Source organism: Thermobia domestica, chromosome 15 (assembly GCF_964235325.1).
Source record: "Thermobia domestica chromosome 15, izTheDome1.hap1.1, whole genome shotgun sequence".
Classification (NCBI taxonomy): domain Eukaryota; kingdom Metazoa; phylum Arthropoda; class Insecta; order Zygentoma; family Lepismatidae; genus Thermobia; species Thermobia domestica.
Window position 1 is genome coordinate 24112702 of NC_137468.1, and position 23948 is coordinate 24136649.

Below are 23948 nucleotides of genomic sequence, written 5' to 3' on the forward strand. Positions count from 1 at the left end.
GAGTAGTGATTGACGAAGGTCAACACTGCCCGTAAAGATTTAACAAAAGAACGAAGCATTTATCGCAGACAGTATATGTTTACCCTCTCACAGCATGTTTAAAAATTTTCTAAACGATGTAGTCTGAAACTCAGAATTTTCCGTTAAAGGTTTATTTTGCTTTCCGTTGTCCGCATAACACAGTTTCCGCTTAATCAAGGGACTTTTACATGTCTTTTACTCCAAAATCCATGGGACCATGAAATATTTCCCTTTAAGACAGTTTTCCGTTTAATAAAGGGTCCGTTGAAGGCAGGTTTTACTGTACTTGTGAGCGAAAGAGTTCGCAGCATTCCAATTCCAAGAATTCTGTCTTGGTGCGCACTAATTCTAATAAATCGTCTTCCGTGTATGAGGGTTGTTCAAAGAGCTATAACGATAACGTTATAAGGTGTTTAGGATGTCGAAATGAAAACTTACTTTCAATTAGAAAGTGTCAGAAAACGTTTTATAGAAGTGATTAAAGTGAGAAAGAAGATAATTGTGTTAATTTCAGTGAGGAAAATGTGCAAACTAAGAAACCCCCAAAAAACAACGGAAAAAAATCCAAACAAGTTATTAATTCAGAGGAAGACTCGAAGAATGCTGTAGAAAAGTTGCTAGAACGAAAAAAAGACAGTAGTGGTATTCATTTTGCCGAAGAATTTGCGCAAAAACAACAATAGAGAAACAGCGAAGAAATATCTAAAGAGGCCGGTACTTCAGGAAGAGATTAGGTATTATTATTATTTAACTAAACACTCTATCTCAAGAAACGCAGTTCGCAATCGCATTCGGAAGTAATCGAAGCGCGGCCTTAGTATGCTAACATCTCCCGTTCAAAAGCTTTCCAATCCTAATGTTTTCATTGGATCTCTAGAAAAAGGTGGGGTCCCATTACGTATCAGCCTTCGTAAAAAAAAAACAGAGCACATTGCAATGGAAAAAATTCCGGAAATTAATGGCTTAAGTTTAGAGTTGCCCCTCCAGTCTGAAGTTGCCCTTGGACTTTGTAACATACAAAAAACAGTGCTTAAAGTATTAAAAATTGTTACATTTCACTTAACTTCAGTACTCCGTGTGTTTCACAAAAATTTAAAAGGTTTTCTTCATTATTTTTGCGCATCCGTTACACCTGTTCGCCATATTCGCCATATTTTACAACTACCATGCTGCTGAAACCTTCCGCATCCGGCAAATAGTACTAACTCCCACATATCTTTTCTCGTATTAAACATAACTCTCCTGCCCAACTTACATTCCTAAACATCAAATAAAAACTTCAAATTATCATTTCTTACCTCATTTCTCCTGTAAATTTTCCTGATTTTTATAAAAAGCGGAGGGGTAACTCTAAACTTAACCCAATTAATTATAATTGCCGTGCCTATTATCTCGAACTACAATCTAGTTTTTGCGTTGCGTATAATGATGTGATTCGCATTCGCAAAATTCGAATCAAGTAATGACACAAGTTCAAAGGGAAACACATTGTAGAGAATTAAAGAAGAAGAAAATACGTTGTCGTTCGTAGCCGTTATTCTGTGAATGCGGTGTAGCTAGGAAGAGCAGGCCGAAAAAATTAACGACGTATAGATAAATGTAACATGAAAGTGTAAAATTTGAGGACAGAAGTTTATTAATTTTGTGTAATTTCATACCAAGAGAGAACTTCTGATATAGGAAACTACCACTTTTATTGTTCATGTAGTTTTTCTATATGCATGCGTTTGTATAGGTTCGTGTACAGTGAGGATCAAAAAGCTTTGGTTAGTATTTTAACTGTTCCTACATATGAAACGTTTAAGAAATACAGTTCTAGGTTGGAAAACGTTGGAATGTTATTTTATAATGTAGTGGAGAAATGCTATACTCGCAATCAAACGAGATTGATAATTTATGGTTCTAGGTTCAAATGTATGTGCACGATTGTGGGTAACATTTGAAAAATTCTAGTAGACCTTATCCACTAAAAATCCCACTTGGCAGGATCTGGGGTCGAACCAAGGACTCACTCGCCAAAAGTCAACATTTTGTCACAGACACGGCGGTCTTTTATGCTCGGATGTATTGTTTAGTCGGTGGCGATTTACTGTATATATTCCCATATTTGCGAAAATTTACAGAAGAAATTCATAATACCGGTAATATTTGGTAATTGTTTAGTAAAGGTGGGCTTACGCTAACGAAGACAGAAAAAAACGTACCCTGCTGGTTTATAACCCGTCTTCACTCGCTAACGCTCGCTTGGCAATACCGTCTGGGATATAGTATACATGAAGCTGCATCAGTTCCCAGAAGGAGCAGGACGCTCATACTTGTAGTGATTATTCATTGAGTATGTACGAACTTACAATGAGGGTAACAAAGCGACTTTTATTTACTTATCGACTGATACGAAAATAAAGAACGTACCTGTACTTTCTATCTGTATGTGTAGTGCCCTTGTACTTTATCTATGACTATGTATGTGTGCATGTCTTGTGCACATTGATACTTCTTACTATTGCCCTACGTAGAAAATTTTTAGCATTTCATGTAGAAGTGGTAATAGAGCACAGAAGAAACGCAGATCAGGGGGTTCTCATGTATACTATTACCAGTGTCTGAATTAAATGTTATTAACCTAATCTAACCGAATGTCAATAGAATATCGCAAAGAAGTCGGTTAAATATCTGGGCCCCCAGAGGTAAACAATAGCCTAATATTTTAAAAGACCGGTGTGTAAATGATCAAAATAACTGTTGTGTTCTCACCTGTGAAATGTATCTATGTAGCTTTACATTAATAAAAGTGGGTACAGTTTTGGATTTGGGGGGAGAAAATCAGGTAAAAAGCCGAATGTTTACAGAGGAAACTAGTTGATGTTACGGAAATGTAGTTACTAATTAAAGGTAAATGAGTAATTTTGGAACTGGGGGACCAATACAGAGTTAACCTAACGTTAACTAAGAAAAATACAGAGAATATACCAAGAAAGTAAGAAATGGACAATGTTTAGCAGAAGAGGTCCAGTTCTGTTCACGCGTGGGGTTAAGTACCGTATCGCCGGACCAATTTTAAGAATTTTAGCTGTCAATTGGAGAATTTGTTTAAGTTTGTGAGGAATAGTGAATGAAAGTCGTGTGAAGAAAGTGCTTGTATTCCTTGATTGACTTTGATGTTCTAAAGAGCACTGTATGTGAAGGTAGATGAGTTGTTTCGCGGAGAGGTACACTTGTTTTACTATACGGATCCATAGATTGTAAAAAGTAGAGAAAAATTTGGGCTAGGTCTGTAATTTGCCCATTTCTAGTCGGGAATAGAACCCAACCAATCCCTAGTGGCCTTCTAACGCGTTCCTGCTGTTGCTACTACTACTACTACTAGTACTGAGGCCGGTGGGGCGCGGACAAAATCCAAGCTAAATTCTGACAAGGCGGACAAAATCCAAGGAACAGTATCATGTTCACAGCTGTGATAAGTGCCTGTGAACACCCTAATTAAATTGTATGTTTATTTGTTTCTTCAATTGTCAGCCCAGAATGTAAGGGGAAGGGGGGAACGATCCAACCATATTATAGTTCATTTGCAAGCCTACCGTAAAAATTAAGGGGGATCGCCCCATTGGACCCCCCGTGGATACAGGCCTACTCCTACTACTTATAATATGGATCCGTATAGTAAACTGCACGCCTCATGACGTAATTTTACGTAATTTAATGTAATCCAACCAAATATAATCGAATGCAGTACATTTTCGTACTGTTTTTTCGATTTTCAGGTTGGTCCGGCGATACAGCATTAATGCCCACGTCAGGTTGGGTTAAGTTAGTTTATGTTAGATTATATTTGTGTAGGGGTGCAGCATAATTTTCGAAAAAATAATAGAATTTAGTTGATTTCTATTAATATCAGTTTTAGAATTTAGTTGATTTCTATTAATATCAGTTTTAGAATTTAGTTGATTTCTATTAATATCAGGTTAGTTCAAGTTAGGTTATGTTAGGTCTAAGTACTTGCATCTTCCATTTCTCCTGTAAATTTTACTTTTTTTTTTACGTACTTCAGACCCCTTCTGCTAAACATTTACCTAAGAAATTTTAACTCAAAAATTCTGGCCTCCCCAATTCCAAAAATAGTGTATGCCGAAAGTAAGTAGTAAGTTGACCTGAACAAACAAATATACAGAAAGAACGAATATAGAAAGAATATAGCAAGAAAGGACGAATTTTTACCGAAAAAATTCACCTCCCCCCCCCCCCCCTCTTACCCAATCCAAAACTGTACTCACTTTGGTCAAAGTGTAACCGCTTAAGCACGGATTCAATGTAAGCTACCCATTAACCACAATATATAAAGTAGTTAGGTATATAAAGGCAGTGTGCTAACTAATGATGATCAACCATAGAAGTGTCTAAGAGTTAGAGGAACCATATATTTCTGAAATGTATGTCATGCGTCACGTTTTTAAAACTCTAGTGTACAAGCGATGAAAATCTACCAGGAAGTTATTTCTAACGACCATAACGTACAAGTACATCAAACGTGAGGTTTTTATGCGATATACAGTGCTTTATGATATTTTCATGCATATCTGTGCCTACCGTCACTTATGTGCTTATTCTCAATGGACGCGCACCAGCTGCATTCCTTCTCTGATTCGCCTATATAGCTTTCGTTCTGTTTAGTTGGTTAGTGCTTTTTGGATAGTTGTTTTTATGGCATACCTACATTAAAATTAAAAGTACATCTGCACGAGGAACGGAAGTCCATATTCCAAAAACAATGTAAGGTAGAGAGAGCAAATTTACTGAAAAAGAAGGGCATTTGTGCAACAGCGTAGGTCCAGTTTTGTAATCGTGGATAACTTTTTTTTGGGGGGGAAGGGGGGGTCATTTATGAAGAAATTCATTGTCACTACTGTAGAAAGTGATTTTTGATCATTTCTCCGTGTGCATCCACTTCAAGGACACTTTACCATTTTGTGTGTAAATACTGGGTCCGAAAATATGCCAGAAGAACTAACGTAAAAGACAAACCAATCTGTTCTGGGTGGCCACTAAATACCGCGAATACTATCAAACCGAGTCAAGACAGGAGCCCAGCAGGTTGGGGGGGCGGGGGGACGAGTAAAACTAGCTTGTAACTTTTTAACTTGTAGATAAAAGCGTATTAACTTTGCAAAAGTGAAACGCTGAAAGAGTCTAATCGTTGTGGTGACATACTCAACAATATCCCAAATAAACAAGTGTTTTCATCTTAACATAAAACTCCATTATTCCAGATGGCATTACGTCAGATTAGTACGTATTGGAAATCGATAGAAAGGAAAAAGTTATAGGATCACAGAATTACTCAGTAGGTAATAGAATGCATATTAATAATCGAAACTTGAAATTGTAGTAACGTATCCACCCAAATGTGGACAGCACATGTCAGTGACCCCTTGTTGTTTTGCGTATATATATAAAAGGCTCCTTGTGGAACTACATATTCTCATCAGGTTTTTTATTGTAGAGACAATTTTAGAAAGTTCCTTGATTCACCGGTATAATAATTCCTTGTCGAAAATCACTCGTTCTCATTTTAACGTTTTCTTAAATTCTCTCCAACAACCATGACAGTGTTTGTAAGTATTTGTGTTACTTTTAAATAGTATTTTTCATGGACATCGAAACGTACATTCGACATTTGGGTGCTCCAGACAATATAATTCCAGTTTGTAGGATCACACGTACTATACAGTGTTGGGAGACTAATGTCGATAAAGTGCCAAAGTAATCCCAAAAATAAGTGGGTTTTTTTCTTTTTTCTATAAGAAGAAACATAAAGAAATGTTTATTTTGAAAAATGTGTACTTCATTTTAAGGCTTGTACGTTTGCCTATTTTTCTACATAATCACTGTTTCGGTTGATGCATTTCTGTAGCAGCCGTGTCAGTTTTTGTATGCCCATGTCTTACCAGCTAAAGACCCGGGCTCGATTTCCGGCGGCAGCTCATGTGGTTCGTTAATCAATAGGTCCACGTCTCATGTAGCCTCGCTGTTGAAAGGAACACTAAACTCAAAATCAAATCAACAACTCCTTTACCATTTATAAGCAACAATAAATAAAAAGAGCGAAATATAAAGTACAATTATGGGTAAAAGTAGCTTTGACTGTCCACAATATCATCTTTACTTCTCTGTAGGCTGATTAAAAGTGAATCAACAGTTCAACAAGATTACCTGGGACTATCAGAGCTCCATATATATCATCTTTGAATTCGTTGCGCTTATCTCATTGTTGTCCAAACTTTATTTAATGACTCAGATAATGTTAAGTCAAAATAATTTTTAGTTCGGCTGCAGCTGTAGTACAAATTACTGACTGACACTTACTAACCAAAATGTTCCTAAGCTTAAGACTCATTCGTTTGTAACGTACCCTTTTACGGTACTTCACATTATTGTTGTTATTGTTTCTGTTATGTTGTGTGAGTGGCCCCCATTTGCTGTAATCGTGCCATTAGTTCAAATACACGTTTTATTTTGTTTTTGCGTGTTAACTATTAATGTCATTTGTGTTGAAATGTTTTTATTATTAATGCAAGCCTCTAGATGCTGAGGTTATTCTATATCTGCGCTCTATAATCATATGTAACATTACGTTTGAATCAAGATTAATTACAAATGATTTTAACATTATATCGGATTCCTCTAAATTTGATAGGTAAATTCTATTATGTATTGGTATTAACACGGTAATAGTAAAGTCCTTATTTATCTAAAACTCACCCATGGCATCGCATAATTAGTCGTGTCGAGCATCGGTGATTGGCATTCAACTGTCTCGTGCTTGCTGCATGCTGGCTAGCGAGGCAAAGATGGCGACGGCGAGGTTAGAAGACATGAAGAGGTGGGGGATGCCTATTGGTTTACTCGAAGCGAATGGACAGACAAAACTAGGTGATGTATATAAATATTTTGTTCTTAGTTTGAAGAATTATTCGTGCAGTTAAATATATCATATATATTAATACTTTGTTAAGTTTTAAAATTTTAGGGAAGTAATTATGATAAAATGTTAGGTTTTACAATATAAAAATATTATGGAGTAGCTGGGTTTGTAATAGCCAGGGAATGCATGACGCTCCAATATAGTGTATTGACGTGAAATACGTGACGCAGTACTGCCTACAGGAAAATTCGAAATTTAAAAGCCTAAATTGGCTTGTTTTAAGATCAAAGTGTATAAAATTTTAATCTGGACTAACCTACAGTGTATTTAGGCAAGAAAATGTGGAGGCTCTAACCTAAATTTTAGTTAAACACGTTTGGATGAAACGCGTCACCAGAGGATCGACCAAGCCTTTGATAAAGTCGTCGGGGCAGACGGTCGTTTGGCTGTGAACCCCACCATTGATGGTCCTGGATCAAACTCCTACATTGGGATGTAGAGGTTTGAGCTAGGATGGTCCTGACGAGGTAGACACAACCCTTAAGCAGGTAAAATCAAGTTTTACCTTTTTCTCTTTTATCGAATCATTCGGACTGAAAACACCCTAATACATGGTACCATTTGTGTTTCAAACTTTGAAATATTGAAAGGCATTAACTGGAAAAATCTCATCCGTATGTATTAGTAGCATTACAATTATGTGCGAATAGTGTTTTGTATTGCGTTACGCATCTAACAGCATTATCGTGATATTTCCGCTAATCCATTAATATTATTATCAAAATTTTTGTATGCGTCAGGTACGACTATAGAATTAGTTTCCGGTACAAAAAAAGAAGCTTTCCGACTTGATTAAATGATGAAACTTGAAGGGTTAGGCTAGCTCAGGTATGGTCAACTTGTCGTTTTCTTTGAGTAGTGCGATGTATTGATCCATATAATTAAACATTATGCTTATAGTATAATCAGGAAAGTGTTAAACATTTTTTTTTTCATATTCATTTGTATATATTTCATGCTCATTAATAGTGATAATCCATGTAGTGTTTTTTATGTTGTAAAATGTGACCCATGGCATATAAGCCAAATTTTATAATATGCTACGAACATATGAATTATGAAACGATTCCCAAAGTGGAATAGTACCGTAGTATATAAGTACGGGCATATATGTAATATTTGATGGACGTGCACGGAACATTTTCGTTATCATTTTCTTTTAATCTCTTTCCTGTACTTTTCTGAATCTTAAATGAAGGATAAATGGATCAATGTATAATAATGTGAAATAGTAGTAGTCAAACATCGCATTTTGATGAGTATTGTTTCGTAAAAAAGGTAGTAATCTATTTTGATCTGTTTGACCTGCCAAAAGAAGCTATTAGTAATGTATCATTTATGTATTTATCTTCTCTTCCTTGTACCGGAAAACTATGAGTATGTAAATCTTGCTATAATAATAACATGTATATTGAAATCTATGTAGTGATAAAAATGTGAAAATTGAAACGATGCAAAGTCAAGATATTTGAAATTCGAATGTATTCCGAATACAGTAATTTAAAAATTGTATGTCAACCTTTCTAAGTTGTAATTCGAATTTTTTTGTGTGAATCAATAAATAATAACTACAACTTTGAATCTATGATTCCATTACAAAAATTCATATTTATATTATCTGATAATAATAATAATGTACATGGTAAGTTCGTGGCGAACATGTGCTAGATGGCAGACTGGCTAAAGTCTCATTATTGGTCTACAGCTTGAGCAAGAATCTGCAATTGATTTTAAAATTCCGTTGCGCATGTAAATTAGAAATCATTATTGTAATTTTCTTTTTTTTTTTTAATTATTTTCTTTATGGCTCTGAAATAAGGTCGTTACAAAATTGACTAATCCAATCCAGGATTTTGCTTGGTATGTTTTTACTTAATTTTATGACGTGAAATAGAAGGTTACAAAATTGGCTACACCAGCTAGGATTGATTAAATCTTCTTCTTCTTCTTGTAGTGAGAGAAAGGTGTAGTACAAAATTTGTTTAGTTCATCCTAAACATTAAGTTTAAGTAAATGCAAAATTTAGTCGGTTACATGTTTTTATGGCATACCTACACTAAAATTAAAAGTGAATCTGCACGAGGAATCAAAGTCCACATCCCCAAAATGATGTAAGGTAGAGAGAGCTAATTTACAGAAAAAGAAGGGCGTTTGCGCAGCAGAGTAAGTCCAGTTTTGTAATGGTGGATAACATTTTTTTTTTTTTCATTTATGAAGAAGTTCATTGTCACTACTGTAGAAAGTGATTCGTGATCATTTCTCCGTGTGCATCCACTTCAAGAAGACTCTATCATTTTGTGTGTAAATACTGGGTCCGAAAATGTGCCAGAAGAACTAACGTAAAAGACACAAACCAATCTGTTCTGGGTGGCCACTAAATAGCGCGAATACTATCAAACCGAGTCAGGGCAGGGGCGCAGCAGGTTGGGGGGGCGAGTGAAACTATCTTGTAGATAAAAGTGTATTAACTTTGCAAAAGGAAAATGCTGTAAGAGTCAAATCGTTGTACTGACATACTCAACAAAATCCTAAATAAACAAGTGTTTTCATCTTAACATAAAACTCCATTATTCCAGATGGCATTACGTCAGATTAGTACGTATTGGAAATCGATAGAAAGGAAAAAGTTATAGGATCACAGAATTACTCAGTAGGTAAATAATAATAATCGAAACTTGAAATTGTAGTAACTTATCCACCCAAATGTGGACAGCACATGTCAGTAACCCCTTGTTGTTTTGCGTATATATATAAAAGGCTCCTTGTTGAACTACATATTCTCATCTTTTTTTTATTATTTATTTTTTATTGTAGAGACTTGAATCACCGGTATAAAAGTTCCTTGTCGAAAATCACTCCTTCCCATTTTAACGTTTTCTTAAATTCTCTCCAACAACCATGACAGTGTTTGTAAGTATTTTCATTACTTTTAAATAGTATTTTTCAGGGTCATTGAAACGTACATTCGACATTTGGGTGCTCCAGACAATATAATTCCAGTTTGTAGAATCACACGTGCTATACAGTGTTGGGAGACTAATGTCGGTAAAGTGCCAAAGTAATCCCAAAAATAAGTGGGTTTTTTTCTTTTTTCTATAAGAAGAAACACAAAGAAATGTTAATTTTCAAAATGTGTACTTCATTTTAAGACTTGTACATTTGTCTATTTTTGTACATAATCACTGTTTCGGTTGATGCATTTCTGTAGCAGCCGTGTCAGTTTTTGTATACCCATGTCTTACCAGCTAAAGACCCGGGCTCGATTTCCGGCGGCAGCTCATGTGGTTCCTTAATCAGTAGGCCTAATGTAGCCTCACTGTTGAAAAGAACATTAAACTCAAAATCAAATCAACAACTCCTTTACCGTTTATGAGAAACAATAAATAAAATGAGAGAAATATAAAGTACAGTTGTGGGTAAAAGTAGCTTTCACTGTCCACAATATCATCTTTACTTCTCTGTAGGCAGATTAAAAGTGAATGAACAGTTCAGCAAGATTACCTGGGACTATCAGAGCTCCATATATATCATCTTTGAATTCGGTGTGCCTATCTCACTTTTTGTCAAAACTTTATTTAATGACTCAGATAATGTTAAGTCAAATATTTTTTAGTTAGATTGTAGCTGTAGTACAAATTACTGACTGACACTTACTAACCACAATGTTCCTAAGCTTAAGACTCATTCGTTTTGAAAGAATCTTGACCATGTTTAAAATGCTTTCTAAGCCAATTTGTGCTAACATTATAGTGTCAGTATAATTGGTTCACTAAACCTTATATTTTTACGTTGTCATGATGCTAGTGAACTCAATAGTTATGGGAGTTTCACAATTTAATATTTTCTTTTCTTTCACGATAGCTACCATGTTGACTGAAAAAGGAATCACAACTGGAAATCCTTTGGAGCAGTTTGTGCTGCTTGCGAAGTCTACCAAAGGAGCAGCTGCTGTAGAATTGGTGAAGCAGGTACTTGAAGCTCCGGGAGTTCATGTGTTTGGAGAACTTCTTGATATGGCTAATATTATAGAGGTAAGGTTCATGCAGAGTTACTTATGATCAGAAGATGCTATGAAGTTATCTCTGTTTAATTCAGCGTCCTTTTTCAGCACTGAGGTATGTGAGACATGGACCTACAGTTTACGGTGGAAAACGAACCACTGTAATGCGGTAAATTGTGTTTAATAATCTCCATCGGGAATTGAACATAGGACCACGCGCTAGCCACTAGACCAGGGGGCAGGGCATAGTAATTCTAAGTTTAATCTTTGATAGCACTTCCTGAGTTAGTTTTCTTTTTATCTCGCAAATGACAGACTCAAAATCAACTCAAATCAACTTCAGTCCGACCAACCAAGGTAAGCTTCACTTTTATTCGTCGTCCGGTCCCACTCTCTGCGCTGTTTGAATTTCGTTGGCTTGACCAAGTAACGAGCAACGTGTTACTGCTCTAAAAGGTAACAAACAACGTATTATTACATTAAGTTGTAACGTACCGGTTTCCCGGTAACGATACATTGATTATTTTGTTGCCTATTCTATTTTCTGGTGGCCCCCGTATAGTTAAACTCTCACTTTTGTTTGTTCTATTACTCGGCGGCACTGGTATAGTTAATCTGTGCAGTGTCAACATAGTACATGAATTATATTGTTTTGGTGGCACCCATATAGTTAATCTGTCACTTTTGATATAGTTAATGTTATAATAGTGATATTTTGTTAGGTTAATTCTTCATTAATTTTCCTTTTAACTATGTTTGTTTTATAGGCAACTGGTAGCTTATTATTGTTTGGGTGAAACTAAACAAGCTAATTTTGTTCCATATAACATTATTACCTTGAAACTACGGAACATTAGCCAATTATATTAAAGTTTAAATCTTTAGTAGAAAAGTAATTATTTAAAATAAAACAATAATACTAAAATATAGATGTGCGCAATAACAAATAATTTATACGTGTTTCAACATAATCATCGTAAAAGAGCATTGTGTGCACGTAGTTATGTTAGAAGAAGAAGAAGAAGTAAAAGTTACAAACAGCAGACTACTGGTGGCGGATCCTCCTGTAATTTGAAAGTAAACGTATAAAAAAATCATCATTGGATTGTAATCTGGTAAAAAGTAAATTTTCGATCAAACCTTGGTTTTGAGTTAAAACAGGAGGACTCCATCAAAATTTGGTAAACCTGTTTCGTTGCCACCCAATAAACATTTCATGTATGGTCTGCCATGTTAGAAAATCGTACAGGAACTGGAGTCGGAGGGCAAAGGAATTCAACGGCTGAATCTGAACTCCAGAAGTAGAGGTTCTTTGCAGTCGGAATCTAGTGTCTGTTTTTAAAAGAATTTGCTGCGATTCAGGTAATATAATTTAATATCTTTATTCGTCCAAGATTGAAGCTGCCAACCTAAGATGGCGCCTCGTAGGCTACAACCATAACATCACCATAGCAACCAACTAGTATGAACATTAACTGTTATGATAAAACCAGTTCGATTAAATATGCAAGGGTTTTACATTACGATGTATAGTTAAATCAGTGTTGCGTCACTCATCTTACGCATTTCCTATACATCTCTCCACTAGAATGAAATTTAATAATACTTGATTATAATAGTAGTCTGTCAACTTCAATCAAAATTTGTTTCGTTGTCCGTATTATCATTAGCCATGATCACTGTGAGTGACAGTACCGTTACATCTCGGAAACAGCTTTCATCACGTAAATATCTAGGTCAACAGTGGCCTTACGTGTTTATTTAAAGGGGAGTTCAGTTTTGGTTTGTTGCTCTTCATGTATTAAGACTGACTCATTATTTAGATTTGGTCGATTAATGGTGCTGATCTGAATATAAATAATTGTTACTGTGAAAAGCAAGTTGTGATAAACATTTGCAAATGCGTTCTCTCGATGTCAAATATTTTGTCTCTTGGATTTTGTTTTGTAGTTGCATGTCATTTGTAGATAGCTCATAAATCATCATCACGAAGTAGTTGTAGTGTATTCTAGTGTATGGCTGGATTAGTATGTGCTCCTGCTTTGAAGTTAATTGATAAATATGGCAAGCAGTTTGTAGCAATGCGTACCGCTAATACACTTCCTGCATACCTGGCTAGTGGTTAGGTTTGGTGGGATTCACTCATAGTTTTGAGACGCATATTATAATGATTATAAAGGTATTAAATCGGATCAGCCCATATCAATTTGATGACGTACATGTATATGTAATGTGTTCAGTCAGTCTTAGTAATGTTCCGTAGATGGCTACTTATCATATTATAACCAACAAAACTCCAATATGTGTGATCTAGCTAAAGAAATGAAAGTAAAATATTGTAGTGTTTCTAAATTTATTAAGTCTTTGGAATACAACTGAGTGATACATTCAAATCATGAAAATATGATCTTGTATAGACTGAAGTCGGTGATACGATCATAGTTAATTTCTGCTGAAGCTATTATGAGTTCTCGTTGTATTTTTGGTTTGTACCATTGATATTATCTGGAACAATAAAAGTAATTTGTTTAAATCGACCTTATTCATCAAATAAGCGTGTTCTTGCATTAATGCATATATACATATATTTTTTTTTGTGTCATACGTAACTAATATATATTTGCAAATACAAAACTATAAAAAAATAAGATAAAGGATTTTTTCACAGATCTTACTGCTGGTGTACAATTCTAGAAAGGACCTGGGTTAAATAACTATCGATATGAAATTGTTTTTATTTCCTTTTTCGGTTTTCCTTTATGCAAATTAAATTGTAAATATTTGAAACAGTGAGTTTAAGTAACTGCAGACGATAAGGTGTGTCAGAAAGTGACTATCTGATTCCGGTATTATTTTTTTCTTTCATGGGCGGAAAGTAAGCGTTATAAAGTGGTTTTTTTATTCCTTCTGATATCGTGATTAATCATAATAAATAAATCGTCTTCTTTCTCCTATCTGTAAGGAGGGAGAGGTACGTTTCAAAGTTTCTATCACATAAGAACAACAGACGGCAGCACTACTACTCATGTAAACGTTGTAAGACAATTCATAGCCTCGACTATTTCCGTGACCGATTACAGAAAATATAGTATGTTCTTCGTTTCTTGGTATAAATGCAAATATACTGCGTAAGGCTTTTCGCATAGAAACAATAAAAACTGATGCAAATTCGCACTACCAGTGACTAGTTTGTATGATAAGCTCCGCAAACGGTGTACTTGGTGTTGAATTAACACACAAGTAACTCTCTACAGTGCCATTTTGAGTTGTTTAAACACCTCGTTTTTGCTGTCAAAGAACTAAAATCATTAAACAGGATAGTAAGAAATTTCGAGAACTATCATAGCTAAAGACCGCCAATATGAATACTCCCCTCTGCCGGAGTGAAAAATAAGTTGTAAAAATTACTTTCTTCTCCAAATAATCGACATAAAAGAAAGCAAACTAGAAGACTCCTAATAATATAATGTAAGGCGAAAACACAGGCACTAGGTCCACTCTTTCTTAAAGATATAGAGGTTCGATACCAACGATATAGAGGTTTGATAACACACACACGTAATGAAATCTCTACTTAGATGTTAGTCATGTGTTTGTCTTAAGATTCTCAAACACTTCTCAGTAGTACATAATGTTACCTCTGTTATAAACACACTGATAAGACTATACACATGAAAGAGAAAACATTACTTTTACCTCGAGCCTTTGATGCAACGCAATCAACAATCATTTTTTTAAAATAGGTTAAATAAGTACAAATATTTTACGTATGTAGAATATAATAAATATAACAGTTCAGTTAATGAAAATTTACTTTCTCTATAATCGTAACACGAGAATTATTTGTGTTCCCAAGGTACATAAACATGTATCAAACTTCATCTCTGTTAAAGTCTACAGAGTTATATGTTTCGCTAAGTCGTCATTAATAGCTGCCTTCACAAGTTGTTTGTTGTTGCCAATGCGTGTCCTTTTCTTCCCTCTTTCTACTTTCGCTAACAGATCACTAAGCGAGAGGCTTTTTAAATATAAGAATGCAAAATCTCCAGGTGCATGGATTGCTGTTTAAAATGAGGCCAGGGAGAAGTAGCCTACTCTGAATTGGATATATCACTCTTCTTCCAATATCAAAGGCACGGTGCCTCAGTGATTGAGCAGCTCGCGTCCGGTGCATAGAGTTCGTGGTTAGATCTCAGGTTAAATGAGAGTGGTGGATAAAACTGTATCCATAAATTTTCCAGAGATTCTCCCACATTATCATTCTATGAGTTCCTTTCCTAATAATTCACTTTCATTAATCATCCGTCTCCGTTTCTCCCGAAATGATAATTTTTCTTGCTTTAGAAAATACTGTACTTTCAAGAAAAATATTAACATTTTACTGCATGCATTATATGTGAAAATAAGCATTTGGTACATTGTGTATGAAATGTAAAGATTCATATCCACCACTGCCTCACATTTATTTTCCTTAGTGTTGAATTGGCTATATACAGGATTTAAAAAAATGTACGTGGAGTTAGTTTCGAGCAAAATATAAGGAGAATTTTAAAATCATATTTTTCATTTGTTTTAACCCCTGGAAGATCGCACGAGGAGACCAATATCATAATCAAGGAAAATGAATGCGGCTTAGTGATGAGTTGTCATTCTTTTCAGCTGTACACATTATATTAAAATCACTAATATTAGCGCGTTGAGATTAATTTTATTCACATTTAAGTGTATTTATTAACGGGTATTTTGACGCCTATTATTTTAACCGACATACATGATGCTTTTCTTAATCTTTTTTAATATGAAAAAATGCATCATCAGTTCATTAATGTTCTTTCTTTTTTTTATATATATAGTTAAAGAATGGTCCCAACGCCAAATACTACCATCTTCTTCACTTGTTTGCTTACGGGACGTATAGAGAATACTTAGAGAATAAAGACAATCTTTTAGAATTAACTCCTGCTCAGAAGAAGAAGCTACAGCATTTGACCATCGTTACGCTCGCCACTAAGACAAAGGTATTTTATCAGTTTAATTCGCTAAAGTATCATTCAAATATGTCTATGACCCCATAGCAGAACATGCCACGATTTGCGATGTGATCGCAGAAAATTTGCCGCGCCTGTGCAGAATAATTGCCAGAGAATAGCCAACAGAAAAGTATAAAAGCATGCCTACTGTGTATAGATCTATGTCTTAAATGTACGGACAGTTCGCATAAATATAGTTTGAACGGCTTTTTACGTCGCGTAAAGCGTATTTTTAACAATCACAAGTGTTTCTTGTGAAATTGATTATCTTGATTTTTTTATTTTTGAATTCCTGTAGAAAAGTTGTGACTTACAAAAGCTTATCGCAGAAAGACGAAGAAAGTTCTGCCATCGGGGTCTATTATGGTTTAAAGATTATGGATAAATAGTGTTTTAAGAGGTGGTTCTTTATGTTGTATTGAAGATTTTAAGATAGGTAACATGCGATCATCTAGTAAGTACCTCAAGATTTTCTCATTAGCACCCTTCAATTGGGGATACCCCATACAAGATACCCATCGAAAACAAAAATTAGCTGCTATAGAATCGTTAGATTTCCCCGCTCTTTATCACGTATTTGATAACTTAAATAATTGACCATAGCAAACACGTACTGTTACCAGTGTGTGTGTTAGAATCTCGGCAATGTATTTTATCTTCCAAATTATTAGATAACATGTCGGATATACTGCCGAAATTGTATCACTGATAGGTAATAATAAGATATTACATTTTCTGTGGTCAGATATTACATTTAATTAAGTTGTAAAAAGTTCCAAAGCTTGAATGAATAGTATACGCGTATTCGAGTACCATGTGAAGCTGTAATATACGACTTATATATTCTCATCCAAAGGAATCTCAAAGGCATAAATAAATCAAATAGTAATCTCTACACCTAGCTTTTAGCACTGATCTGTATGCTCGAACCTCCAGTTCATAATTCTTAACGTAAATGTTGTTTCTTGTTTGTTTTTTTAGTGTATTCCGTACTCAGTTCTTCTCCAGGAGCTGGATATTAAGAATGTAAGAGACTTAGAAGATCTAATAATAGAAGCTATTTATGCAGGTAACTGTTTATATTCAGCTTTCGTATACATTTATTATTATTATTATTATTATTATTATTATTATTATTATTATTATTATTATTATTATTATTATTATTATTATTATTATTATTATTATTATTATTATTAAGTATTCTGCCTTTGGCAAGTTCTGGGACTAATGAGTTTTTATTTTATTTATTTAGGTTTATTTTAGATTTGGGTCTGGAAATGTTTCTACCACGTTTCTCGGTCTTCAGCGTCTTCTTTTAACTCCCAGTATTTTCTTCTATTTTTCAAATTATCAATCAGTTGTATTCTTCTTCTTCATATTCCCCGCTTTCCTTCTATGGCAGTATGAAGAAGACAGTTTCTTCGCAAGGTATGTCCAATGCCTTCCTATAAAGGATACTGACTACAAACATCATCTTCTCTCCTATCAGTTTTAAAACATCTTCGTTTATGCTCTCTTTCTGTCCATTTTATCTTCTCTAATTTCCGTAATGTCCAAGTCTCTGAACCATACAGTCCCATACTCCATATATGGCACTTGACCAACTTCTTCCTTAGTCCAATATTAAGCCTGCTAGTTAAGAGTGACTTTTATTTGTAGAATGTTTCTTTAGCTATGGCAATTCTTGACCTGGTCTCGTTGGTGCGGTAAGCGTCTCTCGTCAAAATACTTCCCAGATACTTGAAATTATTGACCTTTTCAAGTTCTCTTTGTTCTATTCTGATCCGTAAGGGCGCGTTTCCACGGGATATTCTTATGACTTTCGACTTTTCGATGTTGATTTTCATTCCATATAGTTTCATTCATCCACAATTTCGGAGACAGTCTTTGGTTTCGGTCTTCCTGCACGTGGAGCATCATCTGTTGAGAAATCACCACATTTAAACTGTGGCACCCACTTCTTGACCACTGCATATGACGGAGGAGAGTCCCGTAGTATTTCACTGATTTCCTCATGAATTTGTTTCGCTGACTTTCCTTGGCGGAACAAAATTTAATGACTGCTTTGATCTCGATGTTCGTGAAATTCGTTGGTTGGGCACATATGATCACTTCAGTGACTGAAAACTACAATAAGAATTTCGTTATTAATATGGAAATTTGTATTTGTGCATACAGAGATATGTTCTTTAAAACTACAATTTCGTCCTTTCACCTTCACTCCTGGGTTGAGCAACGAATTTGAAATATTGCAGGTAATTATTCACAAATATCTGTCCTTAGGGAACATGCAGGAGAGTGTTAAAAATATAAATAAGCAGTGGCGGCTCGTACTATATGTTGCATGGTTGTGCAACCGGATATTTTTTTTAATACTAAAAATATTTTTAAGTGTTAAAGTAGTGTATCAGTAAAAAATAAACCTTTGCTCTTGAGCGCAAAACAGTATTGATGCATTTCTGAAAAAAGTCAATTAAAAAACGGAAAGAAAGAGAGAGATTTACCTTTCCAGTGGCAGCGAACGTTGCCACTGGAAGCAGTAACATTGAGCATATGGCAACGAGCTCCTGTCTCTTAACATGGGGAAGTGGATTTATTCTTGCAACGCTCCTATCTTCCCGTATTGGTCCCTTGCGGTTGCATTTTCTTCCGCAACTGGTCAGCTTCTGTAATAGTTACGAATTCCTCCGCTTAGCAGCGCTTGACTCAATTGATAGGGTGAGGAAGATACAGACGCGTGGAAGAAGGAAGTTATTCACAAAACATAAACTCGCAAAGAACAAATATAAGTCTGGTGGTAGCAGGGACGGATCCAGGCTGAAAGTTTGGGGGGTGGTCGTTCGAAGTCAATAGATTTTATTTAACATTTATAATACAAAGGTGAAAATTCTTGGGATAAGATTTATTTTTAAAAAATCCTATTCTGGGGGGGGGGGGGTCAATCGAGTCTCCAAGAAGAAAGTGTTTTACTATTGGTCTAATTCCTAGCTCTGTGTCTTTCGTGCACATGATTCCGTGTTCGATTTCCGTCGGAGAGCATAAATTAATATCAAATCATTCACTTCCAATACTCTTCTGTCTTCTTTAGCCTAATTTGCTGGAATGTTAAACTATTTTTTTTTTTTTCATTTTCAAAGGAAAACATCTTAGATTTCATGCTTCTTTACAGACAATATATATATATATATATATATATATATATATATATATATACGTGGTTCCTGAAAATGGACTTTTTGTTCCGTATATTTATACAAAGAAATGCTAACAAAATGCATATTGTCGGAGGAGAGAGGTGTTTCTGGACCCTAAAGAAAATAAAGCGGAAAATATTTGCGGTAGCGATGCTTTCTATTCAGAGAAACTTGGCGAGCAGCATTTCAGATTTCAATAAAGTCATAGAAAAATTTGGAGCCCGAAAGATCGAAGAAAGACCTTCCATTCTAAAATAATGCATAGTTTATATAATTAAATAATTTTGTTTAACTGCGTACATGCAATTTTCTTGCTTTTTTTTCTTTTTTTCGGATTAACGCCATCATTCATGGCTTACAGCGCATACTATATATTCGATTTATCTCGTGTTCAATAACATGAGTGTAGAGGTTTTGTATATAAATAGTGTATAAACGTACATTGATAGTGGTTATTTGAAAAAAAGAAATAGCTTATATATTAAATTAATATTAGAGAAATAATTTAAGCAATAATATACAAATAGAGCTTAAAAGACTTTCCTCTTCATATTTTCTGAATATTTCTTGGATAAGACTCAAGAATGCTGGGGGAGGGGAACACTTGCGCGACCTACATACCTTTTTATTGCAACCGGTGCAAGTACAGACTACGAGCCGCTACTGTAAATAAGTGTATTTTAACGTTGTTTACGTAAGTACAAGATAATTTCTTTTTGTGATGTGAGAATATTGTTTCAATATCTTACTCGACTCAAAGAAGATAGACGTCACTGTCGGAAGCCTATAGATCAGTTCTAGTAAGACACATTCAATGGTAAGGTTTTTGCCCTAATTACAGTTAAAGTGTTTATAGTTAATAATTTTTTCGATCCTTCCAGATATTATCCATGGAAAATTAGATCAGAAGAACAGTCAACTGGAGGTAGATTATGCTATAGGGCGTGACATTCGGCCGGGTGATATAGGTAGCATTGTATCCACTCTGCAAGAATGGTGTGACTCGTGTGAGACCGTATTGTCCTGCGTCGAGACGCAGATTAACAGAGCTAATTCCGAGAAAAACAGAAGACTGAAACACAAAGAAGCCATTGAACAAGAGGTAAAGTAGATTTCCTTATCTTTGAATAGGCGATTGTGATCAGTTTTCCGTAGTAACTATATAATACTATCCACCTGATTGTTATCTGTTCTAAATCGATCTAGCTTTTTTTTTAGACTTACGGAGCTCATTTTTCCAAGGGGTGTCCAAAATTCAATTACTGCGGCAGCAGAGTTCTAATCAGTGACGTAACTACGGGGGGGGGGGGACGGGGATTTTGCCCAGGGCGCCGTATTTGGGGGCGCAAAACTAGACAACTTTATTTTCCTATAAGGCAAGGAAAGGAGCTTTAGCAAACCAAAGATCATGAAAAAAATACCTCAGAAACTTAACAGGACAACGATTCATCAACCACAGGATCATATGCAGAGAGCATAAATTAGCTTCAAAGCTATCTTTTGAGGACATTGTAAAAATCTTTGTAGCCAAAAGAGCTCGCTTTATTTCCAGCTTTTTGTGTTTTCATTTAACTTACATCGTTTCAAGAGATTTACAAAATGTCCAAAGATAATACTCAAGACAATAGCTTGACTGTTTGTCATAATTAAACATTCTATCCTAAAGCAACAGACTGTTGATTCATTCTACACTTATGCACAACCCGATATAATTCCAAAAAGATTGTGATTTGGGTTGTTATGATAATATTATAAGAATATGTCATGCCTGCTACTCTCAGATTATTTGGCAATCAAATACTAATGTTTGGTATTTTATCTAGTACAAAAAGTTAAATTATGTACCACAATTTTGAAATCAAGCTTTACAACTTGAAGAAAAATGGAATAGGAGAATTACTGTGTAATACCAATATCAAGTGTAGTCGGGAGCGTTTTGGTTTGATTGGTTGGGAAAGGGGGGGGGGGAGGCGTTAAGGCGAATTCTTTCCCCGGACGATAACTAGCGGTTCTTATTCCATTTTGGTAGGAACTCCCGATCTCGCTAATCTGGCTAGTACATAGAGACGTGTAAGACAAAAGAGTGGCATATCCAGCCTTTGTAGAGACTTTAATTAAATTTGATTAGTCACTGAAGCCAGTAGGCACTAGGCTTAATTTTGCTGTTTTTGAGTTTTTAATTTTGCTACACTTCATCATAAGTGAAAACAAAGGGAACTAAAGATAGCCTCTCGTGCTTGCCGTAGCTAATCCAAAGGCCAGGGTTTGCTAAGTAAGGTTCAATACTTCCGCTACTTCGGCATTTAAAGAGGTGGTGCGATCAACATTACGTCCCGATTTCCTTTACCTTCCTGGCAGGTACGAATTACCCGGGAGAGAAGAATTTTCCTCCGATCAGTTTACCCTCCCCCCCTCAAAGAAACTAACCAACTGGCTGGAATGCTTGCTGTCTCCTCCCAAACCATGTTTAGTGATATGAAGCTGGAGTATATTGTTAAATTCCAATGAATTTTGTCTCTTCATGCAGTTTTAATCTGCGAGCTGTATTCCAAAATAAAAGATATAAGCCACCCACTTGCGACTTCTTTAAAACTCACAGCTACCACAGTATACGCATTCCTTTTCCCTGTTTTCACTGTCACGCAGTTCAACTATTTTATTATACCTCACTTGCAGTTCTCCGGTGCTTGGGGTCCCTGGTTCGAACCCAGCTCGCGCCGTGTGGACTTTTTGTGGTGGAGAAACACCGTGCTCGTGGGTTTTCTCGGGGTTCTCCTGTTTCCTTCCACGTTCTTCATTCCACCATTTCACTCATTTCTCATAATCACCGTCTCCTTTAGCCTGACCGGCATAACTGTGGGACGTGAAACTCAAAGATTTCATTTCATTTTTTCATTTGCAGTTGTATCCTAGTATCCTTCAGTTTGTTGTCGTAGATGAATTTCGATACGTGTCAACCGAAATGGCGATTGTGTAGAAAAATTGATAAATGTACAAGCTTTGAAATGATATACACATTATTATTATTATTAATTAATTAATTATTTTTAAGACTACGATCTCTTCCAGACTATGGTGTCCTCGACACAGTTACTTAGAAGTGGTGTGGATTTGTATACCAATCAAACATTCATGTTTATATCTAAGATAAACCACCCTTTTTCCCTTGGTGAGTCTCCATCCTTTCCCTTTAGGGTACGAAAAAAAAAAAAAAAAAAAAGCCTATGATGTATGCGTTAAAGTTACGTAGAATGCCAAACAAACGGGTTGGATATGTATACCGCACAAACATACATACGTACGTTCATTTTTATATATAAAATTGTAGACCTGTGAGCTATTTCTGTTCAGACCTTTTGTGTCAATATTTTATAAACTACAATCTATAAGTTCATATAATTATTGTTGCTAAGTTCATTGCTTTAATAAATTTGTTGTTTTTTTCTGTTGTAAAATAACCATATCTGTCTGTGGGAAGGTCATTGTCTCAGTTTTAGTTACTACACCTTCAGACCTGTGTCCTGGTGAGTCTCATTTTACCCTTCCCCCATATCAATAACTTTTCGCACATTGCTCCTAGGTACCCGTTCTAGGGAGATTTGGCGTACCAGTAAGCTGTATTCGAACGAGAAAAATTTCCTGCCCTCACCAAAGAACAGTGAAAACTAAAATTTCCTGTGCCTTAATTTTTTCTCACTAATTTGCATTGCCCGTTAATCTGTCTGATATTTTTACAGCGAAAAATGAGATTGTGCCACATACCATATTTTAAATAAAGGGAAATTATTCATTGGAACATTTTCCCATTCTACCTGAAGTGGCTCGAAGGCTCCTCAATTTGCAGCGGGTTATCTGACAATGATAAGAAAATATTTACGATGATCTGTGGGATTGATTTTTCTCTTCGTAGATATATGTTCCATTGATATTTTTGCATAGAACAGTAGTATCTATCTATCTATCTATCTATCTATATATATATATATATATATATATATATATATATATATATATATATATATATATATATATAAATCAGTAAGTCTATTAGAGAAACTAGCTTTCGAGTGTGAAAATTGTTATACTATATTACACATCCCTGCTTTCTTCACGAATGCATTTTGTTTTATTTGCAGGTAATAAATATTAAGAAGACGCTGAAAACTCAGGCGCAGGATACAGACGAAGCTATGGCTACTGATTCCCGTGAGGCCGTTGCTCAGGGCGATAAAGGGAAGAAACAGGCTAAGGCTAAAGGACTTAGAACTAGTGGAAAATTTTGGCAGAAATCTTGAGTTGATAGCAGTGACATGGACGTCCCAAGTGAATGTGTTATTCCGTATTGTTGCCCAAAAGTGATATCTAATAACACAATCAGGTAACAAATTAAGAAACAGCGTGGAAGTAAATACTTGTTCATGTAGATCCTTATTTTAAAAGCCAAGAATTACTTACGCGAAAATTTATGTTGAACTCATTCTTTGTTTTCGTTACCAAATGCTGCTCAGAATTAAAAACTGTTTGTTTTAATTTATTTGTAAATCTTTATTTTTTGTATACTCCAAAGTACTACGATCTGGAAGATTTTAATAGGTATGTTGTTATCATACAGCTGTTTTACGTGAACACCAGCAAAATGGAAAAAGAAATTATTTCAGTATGTAAAAAGTCATCATTTGAATATATTCTTGAGTAATTAAAAAGAAATATATATATATGTA

The 23948-nt window shown here is 35.2% G+C and overlaps 1 protein-coding gene across 4 annotated transcripts; it reads left to right on the plus strand.

Annotated features, from left to right (window-relative positions):
- The first annotated feature begins 1522 nt into the window (after positions 1-1522).
- CSN7 (COP9 signalosome subunit 7) lies at positions 1523-23948 on the plus strand. 4 transcript variants are annotated; one of them, XM_081741408.1, is made up of 7 exons: positions 1525-1787; positions 6798-6948; positions 10862-11031; positions 15854-16018; positions 17012-17099; positions 20109-20329; positions 23364-23948. In XM_081741408.1, exons 1-7 carry the CDS (start codon positions 1743-1745, stop codon positions 23520-23522), a joined length of 999 nt encoding a protein of 332 aa, XP_081597534.1. In that variant the 5' UTR covers positions 1525-1742; the 3' UTR covers positions 23523-23948. The 4 variants fall into 4 exon arrangements, with proteins under 4 accessions (XP_081597535.1, XP_081597534.1, XP_081597536.1 ...); XM_081741409.1 differs by lacking the exon at positions 15854-16018 and having other exon boundaries at positions 1523-1787; XM_081741410.1 differs by lacking the exon at positions 6798-6948 and having other exon boundaries at positions 1531-1787.

Excerpts from the sequence above, each read along its gene's own strand:
- CSN7 (XM_081741408.1), top strand. The coding sequence starts at position 1,743 with ATGCGTTTGTATAGGTTCGTGTACAGTGAGGATCAAAAAGCTTTG. Across the intron at positions 1,788-6,797 it reads GTGAGGATCAAAAAGCTTTG|TCGTGTCGAGCATCGGTGAT; the intron begins GTTAGTATTTTA and ends TCGCATAATTAG. Across the intron at positions 11,032-15,853 it reads ATATGGCTAATATTATAGAG|TTAAAGAATGGTCCCAACGC; the intron begins GTAAGGTTCATG and ends TTATATATATAG.